This window comes from Xyrauchen texanus, chromosome 35 (genome assembly GCF_025860055.1).
Source record: "Xyrauchen texanus isolate HMW12.3.18 chromosome 35, RBS_HiC_50CHRs, whole genome shotgun sequence".
Classification (NCBI taxonomy): domain Eukaryota; kingdom Metazoa; phylum Chordata; class Actinopteri; order Cypriniformes; family Catostomidae; genus Xyrauchen; species Xyrauchen texanus.
The window spans coordinates 31,406,326-31,427,490 of NC_068310.1; the positions used below are offsets into that span (position 1 = coordinate 31,406,326).

The 21,165-nt window shown below is 39.8% G+C and overlaps 1 protein-coding gene across 4 annotated transcripts in view; it reads right to left on the reverse strand.

The window, feature by feature from the left end:
• Positions 1-21,165, reverse strand: part of LOC127629277 (solute carrier family 41 member 1-like) — a 94,670-nt gene that overhangs the window by 17,661 nt on the left and 55,844 nt on the right. Inside the window, exons 1-4 of one of the 4 annotated variants that reach the window (XM_052106435.1) lie at positions 3,474-3,725; positions 2,959-3,271; positions 440-547; positions 167-238 (exon numbers count right to left, since the gene is read on the reverse strand). In XM_052106435.1, coding sequence (XP_051962395.1) covers positions 167-238; positions 440-547; positions 2,959-3,153 — 375 coding nt within the window. In that variant the 5' untranslated portion in view covers positions 3,154-3,271; positions 3,474-3,725. Of the gene's footprint in view, positions 1-166; positions 239-439; positions 548-1,887; positions 2,111-2,958; positions 3,272-3,473; positions 3,726-7,475; positions 7,782-21,165 lie in introns of those variants that run through there. The other 3 variants (XM_052106438.1, XM_052106434.1, XM_052106437.1) reach the window with 3 other exon arrangements.

The window sequence follows — 21,165 nt, forward strand, 5'->3', positions numbered from 1 at the left end:
ATTCTTTTGTATTTATTTAAAGTTTAATGAATATTTGTTCATGATCAAACATGCTTTTAATCTCTATATTTGAGCTTTGACAGTTACTAAAAGCTGGTTTCCAGTTGATTATACAAAAATATCAACAGTCATTCTCAATGCTTTAGGCCCTTTGTGACTCACCCACCTGAATAAGAGCAAGATTACAGGTTACCATCATCCACTGCTGTTTGGGGTCATCCATCTGTCCAGTGTTAGCCTGAGCAAACACAATCGCAGTGAAGCAGGATCATTTAATTATCCTACATACTTGATCTTCTCTTAATTTAAACGCTAAGGTAAAAAGAAAAGAACATTCTCGAAAAGAACATTAATTTTTTTACAGTGTGTCAAAAATGTACAAATATTTTTAAGGTCGCTGTATACTTCTACCATTAAGTTATTTATTTATTTTACTTACAGCAGTAGACAGTCTGGAAGCTAGAGTCATCTCCAGGTTTCCCTTGAGCCCGACCAGAGCAGGTACCAGGATGAATATCTCTGTGATCACCTTAAACACATCCCAATGCTGAAACACACACAAAAAAAAACAATATTTAGACAAAAAGTTTGAAACTTTTATCTTGGGTTGGTTCTTCCTATATTTTTTAATTTTATTCATTTTGGATTTTCTCCCATTTTTCTCCCAATTCCCAATGTGCTCGAAGTCTTCGTGGTGGCGTAGTGACTCGCCTCAATTCGGGTGGCAGAGGACGAATCTCAGTTGCCTCCGCGTCTGAGACCGTCAATCACATGGCTTGTTGAGTGCGTTACCGCGGAGATAAAGCGTGTGTGGAGGCTTCACACCATCCAACGCAGCATTCACGTACAACTCACCACGTGCCCCACCGAGAGCAAGAATATAGCGATCACGAGGAGGTTACCCCATGTGACTCTACCCTCCCTAGCAACCGGGCCAATTTGGTTGCTTAGGAGACCCGGCTGGAGTCACTCAGCGAGCCCTGGGATTCGAACAAGTGAACTCCAGGGGTGGTAGCCAGCGTCTTTACCACTGAGCTCTCCAGGCCTAGTTTTCGAGGTTGACCTGGTACTGTGAAAACAGTGTTTATGAAATAACAATTAAAAGAAAAACATTCAATTCAGCAATTTAAAAAGAAAAACACTTTAAAGCTATTATAAATCTATAATACAGCATGCACTAATATTTGTGACTAACTCTAAGGACCCATAAACAGAAAGACACAGCATTAAGATCAAAAATGTCCTATGTGGACAGCTTCTAAAATATCAAGACAATTCTCCTGTTTCACTACAAAAGATAAATTCTAACAAAACGCTACGTAACCCAACCTATCATAACCTAAAGTAACGTAACCTAACGCAACGTAACGTAGCCTAACCATACATAACCTGACCTTGCATAATTTCATGACCTGACCTGACATAACCTAATGTAACATAATATAACATAACATTAATAATACAAATATTCTAAGATAACTGGATGTCACCTGCTGACATGCATAAAACATGACATTGATGTAGTATACTAAATTTGGTATAGATTGAGGCAATGTATACTGCTCTACGTGCTATTTTCTAGAAGAGTAGGCACTATTCACTGCGCAGTATGCAGCATGATAGTATTTTACAACAAACACAGCGCAGGTTTCGGCTATTTTTCTAATTTACCAATTTACTGTCCAGTCATCAGCAAAATCATGAACCATCGCATAATGGAAAACTATGAGGGTGGAGTAACTCAGTCAAAATGAATGGTCTCTTGATGCTGTGCCATTTTTAGTATGTGTAAGTATACAAGTTGAGAGCTCCCATCTTTACAAACCCTCATATGCAGCTAAAAATAACCATAATTTTTAAATAAACAGATAAGAGACTGGTGCCAACCTGGCAGCCAAAGGCTGGTATTTTTAACTCATGCACAGTCCAAGCTGTTTTGATGGCTGGTGTTTCATCACTGCCCAATCCTGGGAGCAAGCCCACTTTTATTGCTCTCTCTCTTTCAGCCTTCTAGAAACAAGAGCTTACATTCTCGCAAGGACCATCTCACCCACCCCCACAGGAATTCAATTAATTGGTACGAAACACTGTCCATGCCAACCACATCAATCTAGAGGAGAGGAACACAAGGAACCATTACTGGAAGTTGACATGTGATTGTGCAGAGTGCTGCTGATATCCCATGAAATGATTGTGTTGTAGATCCCAAACTTTTTTTTGGCTGTAAATACACATTGCTTCAAAATATAGCTACAAGACATAAACATTTTATATGTTAACATGATTTTAGGGATATAGAATCGCTTACCAATCATATCTGTGTAAAGTTACGGTATATTCAATTTTATAACTTCATTGTCATGACGACGTATCACTGGTAAACCCTCTAATCTGGTGAACGGTAATCTAGTGCTAAATCTTTTTTTTTTATTATTTATTTTTTTTTTATCACAAAATTATCATAATGTTAACATATTTTGTCTATACTTGTGAAACAGTATGTATTTTAATGTATATCAACTGGCACTTCCATTGTAAGTGCCTTACTGTTACAATGAGGGACACAGCACCTTGTATTTAACCTGAAATATTCTTGGAATATATCTTGGAAATGATCTTGGAATTTGGCTTAGTCTCATTCCAAAATCTACTGAAAGCCTTAGATAGTGCACACTTTCTCTTTTCAAAATATTTTGAGCAGCAATTACATTATATTGGCCTCCCTGCTCTCTAGATATTGTTCTTGGCACTGGCCATTAAAAACATACTTGTAAATATCATGAAATGTGAATATTCAGCATCAAGATTTCATTACAGTACCATGGTACTGCCAAACTACTTTTTAAAGGTTATCAATACTGTACTTTCAGTAGTTTAAAAACATTGGAGACCTAAACACATCCCATTTCAACAGCATATGCAACAAAATACACCTAAGCTTATCTTAATTGCTCATACTTGAATAATATCCATGACGATACCGGCCGCCACCATCCCCAGTCCTCCCAGCAGATATGGCATCAAGACCTGTGCAGCGATGATGTACGAGCTCTCCGGCAGGAAGCCATGAGCTGAGCGGGTAAGCTTGCACGTAAATCCTCTGAGCTTTGTTCCATGATAACAGAGCTCCAGCTCTAACTGAGTGACCACCATCTCCGTTATCTCATTCCCCAATGGTGACGGCTGTGACTAAAGGGTTGGTTGAGGTGCTCCTAGGTTCCTGGAAGCTTTTAACACCCTCCTATGTGCCTGAATGTTCCTTTCGCAATGTCTAAAATTCAAAAGAATGCAAGACCATCTCAGGACAAAGAGGCATATTATAAATATATTAAGCAATAAGGTCTGGCTAAAAACAAATAAGATGCTAACTCAGAAAAACATGATATTCTTTAGATTCAATTAAAAGGCAAATTAGCATAACTTTCTTCAGATTGTTCCACAAGAAAGTTGGAACAGGTGTTTGAGTCACGTACCCAGTTGAGTCATGACTCACAAGACTAACAAAATTGTCCAGCTCAACGTCTAGTCCCCCGCTGTCTTCAGTCACTCTGTCACAAGGCCTGGTCAAAAAAGTCCAGGACGTGACAGAAACACATGTTGAAGCTTTTTCCCCCACTCCTTCTTCTGGGCAGTTCACTTCAACGCTCCCTCACTGGTGCACCAGAGTGGCAGGCCCTCTAATGGTCACTCGTCTAACCGTTGTTTCTTCTTTACCGTCACCTGTACTACCATTTCCTTCGTCCTCCATCCTCTAAGTGCTGTTCTAGAGGTCGTGCATCTGTCCCCCATTCTAACTCTGTCTCATTCTGTCCTGCTCGCTCTTTCTCACTGCTTATGTCTCCTCTGACGTACTAAAACCTGTCTCATCAGCCGTGAATAGCAGACAGACTAAGGAGAAAAAGCAGAGATAGTCTGAGAGAACAAGTGTGTGTATGTGTGTCTGAGAAACAAAGACAGACTCAGAACACATGGGGCTATAAAAGCATAGTTTGATTACTCAACAAATATACCGGTTGCCATGTAGAGGACACATCGAGAGCAAGGGGCATGATTTAACTAAAGAAAACAGCTTGGCCGTGAGCACAGCACAGTGATGCCGCAAATCCAGCCTCAAATCACTAGTATAAACTGATCTGCTGCATGAAACACCATAAGGGGATGTTCAGACCGAACACGTGCTTGCACTACAAAAAATTAGAGGCAGTGCAACAAATATAACACTACGCAGATGTCTTGAGATGCGTTCAAAGTTGAAGTTATTTTTAATTTGACACAGATTTTAAAGAAGGTGTAAACAGCTCCTATGGACATCAAAGCATCTCTTAAGCATCAAGATGTTCTGATGCTTGTGTAGTTTTTAGGAAACTTCGTGCATTCTTCGAGGTGCATGTGTAATGTCACATTTTGCATTGCACTAACATTAGTTCACTGCATCCTTAGAAAAGACTTTAAGGCAAGGGTTAGTGTTAATCATTAAGCCCCCACCCTGAGAAAATTTACAAGACTGCCCACCCACAACCCCCTAAAAAAAAATTTTTTTTTTTTGGAGATTTGCATGTATAATAGCCAAGTAAATAAAATATAATAAAGCCTACGCCAACTGTAAAACCAATAACTAAATAAAAAAATGATCTCTACTAAAACATCAGTAAAATTATCTCTACTAAAACATCAGTAAATTCAGGCCACTTATTTGAAGTTTTATCAGGTATTGTCCTCTGGTGTTGAATTTCATAATATATCATATTTAAGGTGTTGGAGCAATTAACCAATGATGATCAACAATCTTAAATTCAGCCTGACGTGCTATAAATATTTCTATTAATCATATGGAACTGGATTTTGCATAATTGTTTGTTTGGCCTAAAATAAATGGAATTACTTAACTGTTTTAGCCTATAATTGTGATAAACTCGCATCATGTGTTAGTCTTCATCTATTTGAAACTGTACTTATCGCAGACACATTAAGACACATTGACCCGATATCATGTTGAACTCATAATAATGGACACGTCGGGATTTTGTTCCACATATTTTCGGATTTTCTATGTATATGCTGTCACATGAATTCTCCGGTAATATTTCTTCCTCGATATAACACGTCTATACACTCACCTAAAGGATTATTAGGAACACCTGTTCAATTTCTCATTAATGCAATTATCTAATCAACCAATCACATGTCAATTGCTTCACTGCATTTAGGGGTGTGGTCCTGGTCAAGACAATCTCCTGAACTCCAAACTGAATGTCAGAATGGGAAAGAAAGGTGATTTAAGCAATTTTGAGCGTGGCATGGTTGTTGGTGCCAGACGGGCCGGTCTGAGTATTTCACAATCTGCTCAGTTACTGGGATTTTCACGCACAACCATTTCTAGGGTTTACAAAGAATGGTGTGAAAAGGGAAAAACATCCAGTATGCGGCAGTCCTGTGGGCGAAAATGCCTTGTTGATGCTAGAGGTCAGAGGAGAATGGGCCGACTGATTCAAGCTGACAGAAGAGCAACTTTGCCTGAAATAACCACTCGTTACAACCGAGGTATTCAGCAAAGCATTTGTGAAGCCACAACACGCACAACCTTGAGGCGGATGGGCTACAACAGCAGAAGACCCCACCGGGTACCACTCATCTCCACTACAAATAGGAAAAAGAGGCTACAATTTGCAAGAGCTCACCAAAATTGGACAGTTGAAGACTGGAAAAATGTTGCCTGGTCTGATGAGTCTCGATTTCTGTTGAGACATTCAGATGGTAGAGTCAGAATTTGGCGTAAACAGAATGAGAACATGGATCCATCATGCCTTGTTACCACTGTGCAGGCTGGTGGTGGTGGTGTAATGGTGTGGGGGATGTTTTCTTGGCACACTTTAGGCCCCTTAGTGCCAATTGGGCATCGTTTAAATGCCATGGCCCACCTGAGCATTGTTTCTGACCATGTCCATCCCTTTATGGCCACCATGTACCCATCCTCTGATGGCTACTTCCAGCAGGATAATGCACCATGTCACAAAGCTCGAATCATTTCAAATTGGTTTCTTGAACATGACAATGAGCTCACTGTACTAAAATGGCCCCCACAGTCACCAGATCTCAACCCAATAGAGCATCTTTGGGATGTGGTGGAACGGGAGCTTCGTGCCGTGGATGTGCATCCCACAAATCTCCATCAACTGCAAGATGCTATCCTATCAATATGGGCCAACATTTCTAAAGAATGCTTTCAGCACCTTGTTGAATCAATGCCACATAGAATTAAGGCAGTTCTGAAGGCGAAAGGGGGTCAAACACAGTATTAGTATGGTGTTCCTAATAATCCTTTAGGTGAGTGTAGAGGCAGAATACATGTATGAATGAACAGACGCAGGATTTATAATAGATTTGTGAGTGAACAGGATACATTGAGAGCGCACACACACACACACACTTTCTGAGAGAGAGCAGGGAGATTTCATAGAGCAGTAACGCACATACAGGAAATCCACGTGCAAGCAGAGTGATTTGCGCTCGCACAATCGGTACATGGATGCGCTCTCGAAATTAACAATAACGCAGTAGAGCTATGGTCTGGGATACTGTCTGTAAAGCTATTCATTTAAATTTTTCTTTGCAGTACATTTTCTATCATATTTATTTATCTTTTGATTTTACTTGGTGAATTTATCATCATTCTCCGTGCCTCTCCTTACATGCTCTGGTGTCCCCCTGGGGAGGCGCTCCTCCCAGTTTTGAAAACTGTGGCTTTAATGGAACATTCCAGGTTCAATACAAGTTAAGCTCAATGAACAGCATTTGTGTCATAATGTTAATTCCTACAAAAAATTTGCAATGCATTTACAATGTAAGTAAATGGGGCCAGTTTAAAACGTTAAAATACACATTGTTTCAAAAGTACCGGATAAACATTATGTGTTAACATGATTTTAGTGTGATGTATAATGTATAACATGTATATGTTTACATCTTGTGAGCATATATTTTAAACTGTGTGTATTTTTATGTTTATGGACTGGCCCCATTCACTTCTATAGTAAATGCATAACTGCAACCTCGATTTTTGCTTCTTTTTTAAATAAACAAGGGACAAGCCAAAAAATCCAACATTATGCTACAAATGCAGCCGACTGAGCTTAATTTGTATTGAACCCAGAATATTCCTTTAATGATCGGTTCATTGGTAAGCTTGCTAAATTTGCGGACTGATTACATATTAAAGGTTTTATTCATCCAAAATGACAATTCTGTCATCATTTACTCACCCTCGTGTTATTTCAAATGTTTTGTCCATAAATTGAAAATGGACATTGACTTGACTCGCTGCCTGGATAATTAAAGTGAGAACATTAGCTGCCATAGCATCAACCTGGCATGTGTAACTATGTGCTCAAACTGTTGGAAAATCACACCAGGTAATAAAATATTATGGAAAGTTGCAGAAAGCTCTCCAAAAGCCCAAAGAACCTGAATTATCTCACCTGGACACTATCCAGAACCATGCCTGCCACTACCATCCCCATCCCAGCCAGCAGGTAGGGGAACAGAACCTGCAGGCAGATAGATTTGGCAGACTCATCTTCAATGTTAGCCTGGGCCGTTTTGGTCTTCTCTGCAGGCTTCTTGGGTGGTGATGTAGGAGGAATTAAAAGCAGGTCATTTTGCCCATCTAGACTGCTCGGTCGATCCAGACCACCTTTCCCTTTCCCCTTCTTGGACTTCTTGCGGCCACCTCCTTTCCTTTGCCGAACTTCATCTCCTGCCATGGTGAAGCCCCCTTTCCTGTCCTTCAGAGCAACAGCAAGTTAATCAAAGTTAGTTCGTCAAAACTGACGCAGGTAAAGCCAACAATAACAGAGGTTTAATTTAGTCCAGAACATACGTGTCTAAAACCACAAATAAAAATGCTTTTTTATTCATTTTTAGAATGTATATACATGTGATCTTAAAGGTTTGCATCACTTGGATCTCTGAATGCAATGATGATGTTTATGTTTTGGTCCACGTGCATTGGTGACACGTTGTCATGGCAATCTCAAATCTCACATTTCCAACAAATATCGCTGATAAATGTCTCAAAACGTGCAGTAAATGTTCCCCTTAACAAATAAAAACGTATCTGAAACGTTTTTACAACGAAGTCAATTTATTCATATAAAGGACATTTTCTGATATAAGGATGGGTTTATACATCGATGATGGCTCGTGCTCTACCTCACCAATAGAAAGTCAAGTAAACAACAGCCTACCGTCTCAGTTTAGGCGTTTGTTTGTGTTTTTATTAATCGTTTTGCACGAGACGTCGCTATAGATATAGAAAATACTCGTTGTAAAACGCTTCAGCGCGTTTAATCACTTCGCGAAATATTTAACTTCCTAGATTGAATGCGAATTTGCCAATCCTATTACGGAGGCTTGGCTCATGAATATTAATTAGTCACGTGACTGAACGCGCTTGGAAGGTGAAGTAACGTCGATGTGATTATATTATATTAATATTCATGAGCTAGAATTCGTGATTTTGTCCAGTACTATGCTGAGGACGAACCAGAATACATATTAGAATTCTATATTCCAGAAAATATGAATTGAATATGAATTAAAACTTTATATAGCAAGTATCGAATGATGTTTAGGGTTTAACATATGTGTGTGTGTGTGTGTGTGTGTGTGTGTGTGTGTGTGTGTGTGTGTGTGTGTGTGTGTGTGTGTGTGTGTGTGTGTGTGTGAGAGCGTGTATTTATCACTTTGTGGGTACCAAATGTCCCCATAAGGATAGTAAAACCCGAAATTTTTGACCTTGTGGGGACATTTTGTCGGTCCCCATGAGGAAAACAGCTTATAAATCATACTAAATTATGTTTTTTGAAAATGTAAAAATGCAGAATGTTTTCTGTGAGGGTTAGGTTTAGGGGTAGGGTTAGGTTTAGGGGATAGAATATAAAGTTTGTACAGTATAAAAACCATTATGTCTATGGAAAGTCCCCATAAAACACACAACGTGTGTGTGTGTGTGTGTGTGTGTGTGTGTGTGTGTGTGTGTGTGTGTGTGTGTGTGTGTGTGTGTGTGTGAGTTAAATATACATATAGTGTGTTGTAAAAATAAATATAATTTATGACAGTCCAGTGTGAGATTAACAAAGTTCATTGCCTATATATTTAAGTATAACACGAACAAGAGTGCAATATGGCACTACATCAGCACTGCAGTGATTCAGCCGCAGGCCTAAAAAACCGAGTAGGCCTATGTTCATAAAAATGCATTTGTGCATGGAACTACTTTATTACACAACGGATCATAATCTGCTGTTGCTGGTTCAAAACAAATGATGTGTCCAAGCCTTAATAGTAATTCAAAAATTTCACTTCAAATTGTATCATGGCTTGTGCTGTATCTAATAAGTTATTGGATAAACAAGGATGTATGTGTGTGTGTGAGAGAGAAAGAGAGAGAGAGAGAGAGAGAGAGAGAGAGCACATATGATCACCAGTAACAGATTCAATTTACTTCACCAACTGGCTCATATTACACACATATGTAATTTCAAAAATAAAGACAGTAACTCCTAACAGATCTGCCCTGCTCTTACACTTTAGTTTATAATGGCATGAACACAAGTGGAGTGATACACACAGTGAAGCCAGAGTGCTGATGCTGTCAGACCATCAGTGCTCATGGAACGTCTCTCATCCAATCAGATTTGAGTACCGGAACTAACTATTTGTATGGATGTATGTATGTATGTATGTATGTATGTATGTATGTATGTATGTATATATATATATATATATATATATATATATATATATATATATATATATATATATATATATATATATATATATATATATATATATATATATATATATATGCAGTGAACTATATTAATCTCACACTGGACTGTCATAAATTATATTTCTTTTAACAACACACTGGCAAGTGACTATCAGCCTTACTGCATTATATACACTCACCTAAAGGATTATTAGGAACACCATACTAATACTGTGTTTGACCCCCTTTCGCCTTCAGAACTGCCTTAATTCTACGTGGCATTGATTCAACAAGGTGCTGAAAGCATTCTTTAGAAATGTTGGCCCATATTGATAGGATAGCATCTTGCAGTTGATGGAGATTTGTGGGATGCACATCCAGGGCACGAAGCTCCCGTTCCACCACATCCCAAAGATGCTCTAATGGGTTGAGATCTGGTGACTGTGGGGGCCATTTTAGTACAGTGAACTCATTGTCATGTTCAAGAAACCAATTTGAAATGATTTGAGCTTTGTGACATGGTGCATTATCCTGTTGGAAGTAGCCATCAGAGGATGGGTACATGGTGGCCATAAAGGGATGGACATGGTCAGAAACAATGCTCAGGTAGGCCGTGGCATTTAAACGATGCCCAACTGGCCCTAAGGGGCCTAAAGTGTGCCAAGAAAACATCCCCCACACCATTACACCACCACCACCAGCCTGCACAGTGGTAACAAGGCATGATGGATCCATGTTCTCATTCTGTTTACGCCAAATTCTGACTCTACCATCTGAATGTCTCAACAGAAATCGAGACTCATCAGACCAGGCAACATTTTTCCAGTCTTCAACTGTCCAATTTTGGTGAGCTCTTGCAAATTGTAGCCTCTTTTTCCTATTTGTAGTGGAGATGAGTGGTACCCGGTGGGGTCTTCTGCTGTTGTAGCCCATCCGCCTCAAGGTTGTGCGTGTTGTGGCTTCACAAATGCTTTGCTGCATACCTCGGTTGTAACGAGTGGTTATTTCAGGCAAAGTTGCTCTTCTGTCAGCTTGAATCAGTCGGCCCATTCTCCTCTGACCTCTAGCATCAACAAGGCATTTTCGCCCACAGGACTGCCACATACTGGATGTTTTCCCTTTTCACACCATTCTTTGTAAACCCTAGAAATGGTTGTGCGTGAAAATCCCAGGAACTGAGCAGATTGTGAAATACTCAGACCGGCCCGTCTGGCACCAACAACCATGCCACGCTCAAAATTGCTTAAATCACCTTTCTTTCCCATTCTGACATTCAGTTTGGAGTTCAGGAGATTGTCTTGACCAGGACCACACCCCTAAATGCATTGAAGCAACTGCCATGTGATTGGTTGATTAGATAATTGCATTAATGAGAAATTGAACAGGTGTTCTAATAACCTTTAGGTGAGTGTATATATATACATATATATATATATATATATATACATATATATATATAGTATACTGTTTGTTACATATTGTGTGTATTATATACACTGTACATTTTCATATTATTATATATGTTTATGAATGAGTCTGAAATACTTGTCAGTCACAGACATTTCTACACTTTAAATGCAATGTTTCCTGTTGTAAGCAGTCCATGCAAAGCAGGCAGGTGCACACATAGACATCAAAGGGGGCTTGAGCCCTTTTTTCTGGGGTGCTTATTTTGTATTTTTTCCTAATAAATGAAAAAAAGAAAAAAAAAACAGCTCTTCTGTTAAACAAATATATTCATTGAATAAAAAATCCAAATATCAGGTCTGGAGATGAGACATTGTCAAGTTCCGATGCCATCCTCTCTCTCTCTCTCTCTCTCTCTCTCTCTCTCTCTCTCTCTCTCTCTCTCTCTCTCTCTCTCTCTCTCTCTCTCTCTCTCTCTCTCTCTCTCTCTCTCTCTCTCTCTCTGCAGCACACATAGGCACATCAGACACACAGGCAGCAACCCCTCCCAGCTCCTATCCCAGTTGTGTTTTTCTTAGCTTGTGTGGAGGTGAGTAGTGATGAACAAAAGACTAAGCTTCCAGTGCCTCGACTTTACAGCTAATTAGCCAAAAGACAAATATAGTTAACTTGTGTTTTGCTAACATGCATGACTCATGAGCTACTGGCTAATGTAATAAGTTAGCTAAAGTTTAGCTAAAGCAATATATCATGGCCATAAAGGCTAATGTACTGTACTTAATGGAGACATTACAGGTGAATACAGGAACATTTGTGGCTAATAACGTCATCACAATCTCTACATTGATATGCAAATTAGGTGTTAACTAATTAAAATGCGGTAATTTGTATAAATTTGACATGGCACTGCAAATTAATAGGATCAAATTCAGAGTTGTGTTAATACAGTATATTTGTTTAAAATGTGTTTTTTAAATTAATAATTATGAGAAGTGCCCTTTTTTTTTTTACTTGAGCCCCTGCCCCCAAGATGTCAGCACACATCCCTGATGCAAACCTAAAGAATTGTAGAGATTTTATAAACTAGGCAATTTGGTAAGTAAAAACATTTGTACACAACTCTTTTGACATACAATCACTTTTATGATCATTTACATTGATATGTTTGAGCTTGTACTATAATATAAATAGATGTTATCTCTTAACATGTTATCTTTAAGAACATCATTTTGCAACGGCTCTGTTTTGCATTTGTCTAATTTGCAAGTGTTTCACTTCCAAAGGTCGTGAAAAGTTGCAAACAACTTATGTATGTATGAATGGTTAATTTCATGGGAATCTGACAGCACATAAAATAATTCCAAATCCAGTTATATAGTGTAGGTATAATAGGTGTAGCACTGATTTGATCTAACATATAAACGTCATACCTATCACAATGTGGCAAAGTGAAGGAAGATCCTCAGAGAACTGCATAAATCTTAGAGGACATCAAGAATAACAATGTGAGTTTGGATTGGAGGATTCACAGATGAGGAGGGAGAGATATGGAGAGTGTCTTAAATTTCATTTTGTTTGCAGTTTAGAACACCCTCCTCCTGTCTGACCTCATGTGCTACTGAGAAGATGGTGTTGACAGGGAAACCCACCACTCCACTTCCTTCAAAGAACATCCAATTAAACAGTTTCCATACACACATCACAGTCACTTTATTGCCACTAAATTTGAAATGACAGTGTGTAGGCACAGGTTTTGAAATGCTTTTAGAGCTCATAAGGTACTGTATTTATGTAAATAGAGCACAGCATACTGTATGACGTTGGGCAATTGTGTCACATTACACTGATATTTCAAACATCATGTGTAATTCCTTTTAAAATGCCAAGTTTTACACACACACACACACACACACACACACACACACACACACACACACACACACACACACACACACACACACATTACCAGTAAAATTTTGGCTATGCTTACTCATTCTATATTATTGTTGTTGTTTTTTTGTTGTTGTTGTTTTTTTTCTCCTCTTCCCTTTTCTCCCCATTTTGGAATGCCCAATTCCCAATGCGCTCTAAATCCTCGTGGTGGCGTAGTGACTCCCCTCAATCCGGGTGGTGGAGGACAAATCTCAGTTGCCTCCTTGTCTTATAAAATTGTATATATATCATAACTTTTATGGTCATATTAGGGTTTACAGTGGTATGCCGTCATGGTACAGAAGTTGTAAATTTGAACATAACTTTACAGTCTTTTTTCAGACAAATATCATGTTTACATGTATATTGTTTACATTTTGTCTTCACAGAATATCTTCACTTCCATTATAAGTGCATCACTGTAACCCAGAATTTTCATTTTATTTTTTTAAGAAAAGGAGGGACAAGTCTAGCTTAATTGTCATGGTTAATCAACATTATGCTTCAAATGCTGTTGACTGAGCTTCACTTGTATTGAATCCAGAATATTCCCTTAATATGAAAAAATCAAAAGTGCTATTTCTTTTATTTATTTTTTTAATTTTTTTCTGGAAGGAGATGAAGAAGTGAGATTTAGTATTTGAACAAGGCCCTACCTACTGTACATCAAAATTACCACAAAATTTCTGCTTCCTGAGTGAAGTTGGTCCAGTCCACTAGGTGGAGGTGAAGTACAGCATAACGTGTGCCTATGTGCCTGTATGGAAATGAGCCCCACGAAGGTTACTGGGGAAACAAAAACTGTGTTTTAATAATTATCTCTTTGCAGTACATGGACATTTAAATTAATTATGGTCTGAACAGTCATTTTAATAAATTATAGGGTTCGGATGATGATCATAAAAACTCAAATACCTACAAAGAGTGGAAGAGAGCAAAATAGTATACAAAAAATATAATGTTTTAGAAAGTGAGATACTAACATAACAAGAACTCCCACAATACTATATCTTTTGTGAGCCTCTGATGTTAAAATTCCAGAATAATGCTACCTCTTGTCCCTGGGAAACCCAGTAAAACAGAAACGTATACACGCACACTGTAATTATAGGTATGCGGTAGCCTGACAGGAGTGGTGGAAACTTGTCAGTGGTGCTAAATATAACTGTTGTCCCTTTCAAGCAAGACACAGTGGACACCTGTCACAAACACTTACCCACAATACTTAACTTTCACTTTACACCACCTACCACACTCTCCCATTGGCTTCAGATGCCCCAGCTGTTCTTCCCTTCATCTTGAACTTTAAAGTGAAGGAGCAAAAATGTAGGAATGGTATGCAGAAGAAAGCATGCTCAACCTGTATCTATTAGTTTGCTTGACAATGAAGAGAAACAAGTGCACAGATAACCCTACATGTCCCTCTGTTTAATGCAAAGTTGCTTAGCAACAATTCAAAAAGCGACATATTGCAGACATACTTTACGTGCCATGAAACTTCAGACCCATAAATGCCCATCAAAGTCATTATTTCAGATGTTGACAAGTGGCTTCTTCCCACTTCTATACCAGGAAAAGATGGCTAATTGCTTCCTTCAAGCAAACATACCCCATAAAACTGTCACTTCAAAAGAAATCAAGTAACAAGTAAACAGGGCCTGTTTCCACAAAAATTACAAGGCACAGTGAAGCTTTTAGTAAAGCCATGAGTACATATGTTTAATCTGTCCCTAGTGTACTCCGCTAACATGAAGAGACTCCAACAGAGAGCATTAACTTTGAGCTCCAGGAAAGCAATAACCTCTGACCTTTCCGGAAACGCAGTAGCTTATCATGGCGAACAGATAAATCAAAACATATTAGATGCTTTAATAGTTAAAGTGAATCAGGATTAGTGTCGACACATTCCGAGGAGCTTAGTAGCACCTGCGTTGGGCTTCTGTAGAAGTCCTGAAACCTTCACTCACTGGTTGGAAAGACCAGGATTGCTGGTCACCACCATTGACCAGCTTTATTAAGGTTTGCATGACTATGCTAGATCTCCAGTTAGACCAGCACTAAGTCAACATCAACCAGCATGGAAATTCATGGAAATTCATAACATATATCTTGTTATCAGTTCTGTCTGTTCATTGGTTCCCTTGTAATCGTTTTACCCCTTGTCCATGTATTTAAGCCCTCATGTTTTATTGTCCTTTGTCAGGTATTGTGTTTGGTAACGTTGTCATGTTAGGTCAAGTCATTGTTTATATTCTAGTCAAGTTTATGTCAATTCAAGTTTACAGTCAAGTTCATGTTTTGTGTTTTGCTCACATTTATAGTTAGGATTTTTGGGATTTCACATTTGGAATAAATATGCACTTGGGTTCTATACTTCATTGTCATCGTCTTTATCATCATCAGTGCCAGCAGCGTCGTTACAGAATACCTGACTGACACAAGATTAACCCAGCAGTTCAGCTCCTCCTTCTACGCCAGGGGAGTCGACCCCTGGAGGATTATGTGGAGGAATTCTGCGCTCTGGCCTGCAGGGTGTATTTTAATGAGGTGGCCCTCAAAGACTGTTTCCGATTTGGACTGAATGAGCCCATCTCTTTTCTGATGCCAGATGGTCAGAGTATCCACAGCCTGGGTCAGTATATTGACATTGCCCTACAGATTGTTGGTTCCACGTTCACTGTGGGGGAGGCAGATGCCGAGCCAGAGATCCACGTCATGGCCGCCGAGCCAGAGATCCACGTCAGCTAGACCAGTTTAAACAAGCAACAAACAAGATCAGTGTAATGTAATATTACAGGATCAATACAAGTTAAGCTCAATCAACATCATTTGTGGCATAATGCTGATTACCACAAAGATTAATTTTCAACCTTTCTTAAAAAGGTGAATAAGGGCCAATTTGTTAACGTTAAAATGGTCACTGTTTCAAAAGGATTGCCACAAGACTTTAAAAACATACGTCGTAAATACTTTAATATACATCAGAGCATAAAAACGATGATATAAACAATTTTAAAGCTCAAATAATACACCAGATTTCACCAAGGCATTAATGTAAGTGATTTTAATAAATTATAAGCTTCACATTTCTGCCTTTAAACCCTCCAAACATTGTCCCCATTCTCTTCCAACAAGCAAACATGTAGTGGATGAGTAAATCTTCAACTCAATCACACATAGGTCTGTACATGCAAACACACTTGCACATACCTCGCTCCATTTTAATTTTGGGCATGATTGGCATCACCGAATAAAGGTTTTGTTGATCAACATAATGACTCATGTTTCTGAACATTGTCATTTGTGAGCCCTAACATGAGCATGAGTATGCAGTTTGATCCAAAAGGAAGAATCCCGAAATGTCTGTCTGCCATGGCACATGCTGAATGAAGGATAAGTTTGGCACACAAGTATGATTGTAGATGTCCAAACTGCTTGCCAAGAAAAATCAGTGCGTTTAGACTTGTTAGTGATGGTGGGCGTCAAACTGTACTTTGAAGACAGTCGATTGTGTCTTAGAATATAATTGAATCTTTATTTGTCTCCAAATAACCAGAGCCAGCAGGTCTTTTCTGCAACTTTCACGTGATGTCAACATAGAACGGCACCATAAACTTATTTTAGGGTGAATATTCATTAAAAGCACCACACATATATCTAGGGACCAGGGGGCATATTCCAGAAACTTCCTATCTTAATTTAAGATCTGATCAAATCCTAACGGTAGTTAAGATAAGATAATGCACTTATGAAATGTTATTCTGTAATAGCTTTTGTCCTGAATTAGATCCTAACTAAAATTGCCATGGTTACCAAGCACATAAGATAGGATTCTAAAGTTAGGATATTTCTGTAATACGGCTCCAAATAATAGAGATTTGGGGATGGTCTCTTTTGACTTGGTCCAGCAAGCAACCATTTAGCAATCATTAAGTAATACCCTTACATCCATTTAGAATCACCCTAGCAAATATATGATTTAGACTAGTTTTACATTGGCTTTTACTCGTCAGAAAATAAACGGGCCAAAAATGACAAAAGTATAATACTAGGATTAAACATGGCAAAATGTGTTAAACAGAGTAGAGAATACTATACTGTTATTGGCAGCTGAAAGTACAATCAAATAAGCCTAAATACTCAATACACTCGATTAACAGACAAGGGATGGGATATTTGTAGAACGCAGGGGTGTATCATATTACAAATGCTCACGTTACAGTAATTAACTACTTTTTTCCCAAGAATTGTACTTTTTAAGTAGTTTAAAATGTTTATAATTTTACTTGAGTATATTTTAAGTACTGTAACTGTACTTTTACTGCGCTATTTTCCCACCATCTGTGTTCGCTACTTCCCTGTCCTGATTTTATTTTATCTATCAACATGATTGGCTAGAGAGAGTCTCAAATCAAATCACACATAAAAACTTGAACTCTTATGGATGTGGAGAATTCCTCAAGGGCAGTTTACAGCTGAACATAACCAGCTGCACCTGTAAGGGCTTTTCTCAGTGAAAAAGGCCAATTGCTTGATAGGTTCCTTAGAGGCGCCCGGAGGCTGAACCCTCCCAGGCCATGCCTGTTCCCCTCATGGGATCTCTGTGTGGTCCTTTCGGGCCTTCAGACACCCCCGATCCACTAGTGTTAGTCGAGCTTAGAGCCCTCTCCTTGAAGATGGCACACCTGATTGCGCTCGCTTCCATCAAGAGGCTTGGGGACCTGCGAGCGTTCTCTGCCAGCGACACTTGCCTGGAGTCCAGTCCGGCAGATGCTCACATCATCTTAAGACCCCGACCGGGCTACGTGCCCAAGGTTCCTACAACTCCCTCAGAGGTAGTGAACCAGCAAGCGAAGCTGCCCCAGGAGGAGGCAGACCCAGCCTTATCGTTGCTGTGTCCGGTGCATGCTTTGTGTACCTATGTGGACCGCACGCAGAGCTTTAGATGTTCTGAGCAGATCTTTGTATGCTTTGGTGGACAGCAGAAAGGGAACACTGTCTCGACGTCATCGCATTGGCCCATCACACCCAGGCCATGCCTGCCCCCTTGCAGGTTCGAGCACACTCAACGAGAAGTTGAGTGTGCACCTCCCTAGCAGACATCTGCAGAGTGGCGGGCTGGCAACACCCAATACCTTTACAAGATTTTACAATCTCAGGGTTGAGTCGGTCTTGTCCCATGTTCTCTCAGGTCCGAGCACGTAGAACACAGGAATACGGAACGTCTGACCGGGTGTTCTGCTTGCACATAGTGCCCTTCCCCTCCACTGAGGTGATCATGTGCGCTCTTTCTCCCAGGATAGTCCACTAAACTCATGCTCCCTGGATGTCCTTCCTCCCTAGCCCTCTGGTCCGCAAATTTAGCGAATTACACAACTAGACCCACTACTGTACTAATTAATCTGTACTAGAATAGGTCCTCCACAGGGTTGGCCTGCATGGATTAATCCCCCTGTGTGTATTTTCCGTGGTACGGTCCCCCTACCGGAGGACCCTCATCTCCCTTGGGCAGACGCCTCTGCCCCCCCCCCGGTCGCTGTGTTTGTAGCAACTCCTCCCTCGCAGCAGGTAGGATCTACCACCGCGCCACTTCCACATGTGGCCTGAAAACCCATGTGACGTATTTGCCACCCTTAACCTCCCCCCAGCTTGGGCAGGATGTGGTCTCCGAGGGGTATTTTCCCCCTGAAAGAATACGAGTTGGAAAAGAATGCCTTCACGATGCATGTTATAGCGTTAAATGGCCCCAGCCGCTTTGACTCTGTGCAAGAAACATAGAGAGAGAAAAGGCGCGGCTGGCGTGGCCTGCTCCCATGCTTAGCATGTTGCTTGTTGAAGGGGGCTTCAGGATGCCGGGAACCTAAAAAGTTGATGACGTTTTTTTATGGGGCGTTGGGGAAGGGTACGTGCAGTCTGATGCAGCTTGCTGGTTTGGCACACAACTGCCTGCCCACACCTGCATCAGCAGCTCACGTACACGGTTCAGCGCATGGCGTGATTGAATAGGGACCCCTAGTGTCGCTTCATTTGCCACAACGTCGAGTGAGCGACAGACGGGGAATGTCTAGGTTACTGTTGCAACCTCCGTTCCCTGATGGAGGGAATGAAACGTTGTGTACCCCCAGCCACGACGCTGAACTGAGCCACTGTAAAAGCCTAACCTTTTTCTCGGCTCCTCAGCGCAACACCTGACTAAACAGATGCACGATTCCCTCCTTTTATACCCGTATGTCTGTCTGCCAATTTCTCATTGGCCAATTCTCAATTTCAGAGGTAACCGAGGCCTTCAAGAAAGACCTAGTGTCGCTTCATTTGACACAAGTCTCATTCCCTCCATCAGTAAATGGAGGTTACAACAATAACCTAGACATTTTGCAACTCAGTACTCAATACTCACTACTTGTGAGTACTTTTAAATGAGCTACTCTTTTACTCTTGAGTAGTTTTTAGGACAGCTACTTTTACTCTACTCATACCACATTTTTTGGGAAGTAACAATACTTTTACTTGAGTATGATTTTTCAGTATTATTTTCACCCCTGGAGAAATCTGAACATGTGAACTATTTTCTGCTGCATCTCTAAATAGAAATTTGTCCATCTTCAACTACAGAGATTATTTCCAGCAACCACAGTGTTTCTGGTTTTTATTAGACCAACATTTTTTAGCCTCTTTTGTATTTATTTATTTATTTTTTTGTGCTCTCCCCTGAGTTTCCTGCTTGTAATTGTGAATAGTTTAACGCTCTGTAGTGGGTTCTGTGCTGAGTGGCAAAATTTAAAGGGACAGATTTTATTCATCATCCTAAAAAGGATAGATAAGCATGTGTTTTCAAGCATCATTAAGACAATAAAGCGTGCAATATCAACACATAGACAGCATCTAAAACTCAAACCCTTTTATGTACGTAAAAATCACTCCAGGCAGAAAGACACACACATAATTTTTTTTCTTCAGAAAGATGTATTTCATTACAGAAAAAAAGAAGAATTTTGCCATTGTTCTCTGTTGCATAATATTCCACAACATTCATCTGAGCTGTTCTCAATCAGTCGATCCAAAATATGCATGATTAGCATAATTTTTCAGGCTAGTCAACATAAAAATATTTAAGCCAGTCTCTATTAGTCTATATAAGCATATGTTTGTATTCTCTGTAGTCATGCAATGGCATTACTGCTTGAACTGATTTCCGTCCATCGCTTTTGATTTTACATACTGTATTTTGTGATCCTAATGGACACCACAGGGATGGGGTGAACCAAGAAAATGGTCTGCTAGAAAAAAATTAAGAAGAAAAAGAGTGGGAAGTGGTGAGCTGATATTTTGCCAGAGACTTCCATAAGAATGCCTGGGGGTGAATGAATACACACACACACACACACACACACACACACGTTTTTATATCATTGTGGGGACTCTCCATAGACTTCCATGCATTTTAACTATTTTATACAGATCTAACTATAATTATATTTTTACATTTTCAAAAAAACATTGTTTAGTATGTTTAATAAGCCATTTCTCTCGACCGCTGGCTGGGCCCCAAAAGGTAGGTGATCTCAGGTTTTACAATCTGTAACAGGTAAAGGGCGAACTATCCCTTGCAAGTAGACTTAACTCAGATTTGCTATTTAAACGTTGTTACAGCTTAATAACTTTAATTGAGGGCCTGGGTTGCTCAGCAAGTATTGACACTGACTACCACCCCAGGAGTCGCAAGCTCAAATCCAGGGTGTGCTGAGTGAATCCAGCCAGGTCTACTAAGCAACCAAATTGGCCCGGTTTCTGAAGATGGTAGATTCAAATGGGGTAACCTCCTCGTGGTTGCGATTAAGTGGTTCTCGCTCTCAATGGGGCACGTGGTAAGTTGTCCGTGGATCGCGGAATGTAGCATGACCCTCCACATGCTGTGAGTCTCCACGGGGTCATGCAAATCAAGCCACGTGATAAGATGTGTGGATTGATGTCTCAGAAGCAGAGGCTACTTTAATATTTTAAATAAATATTTAAATTACTTTAATTGAATAACTCAAATGTAGGTCATACAATAACAC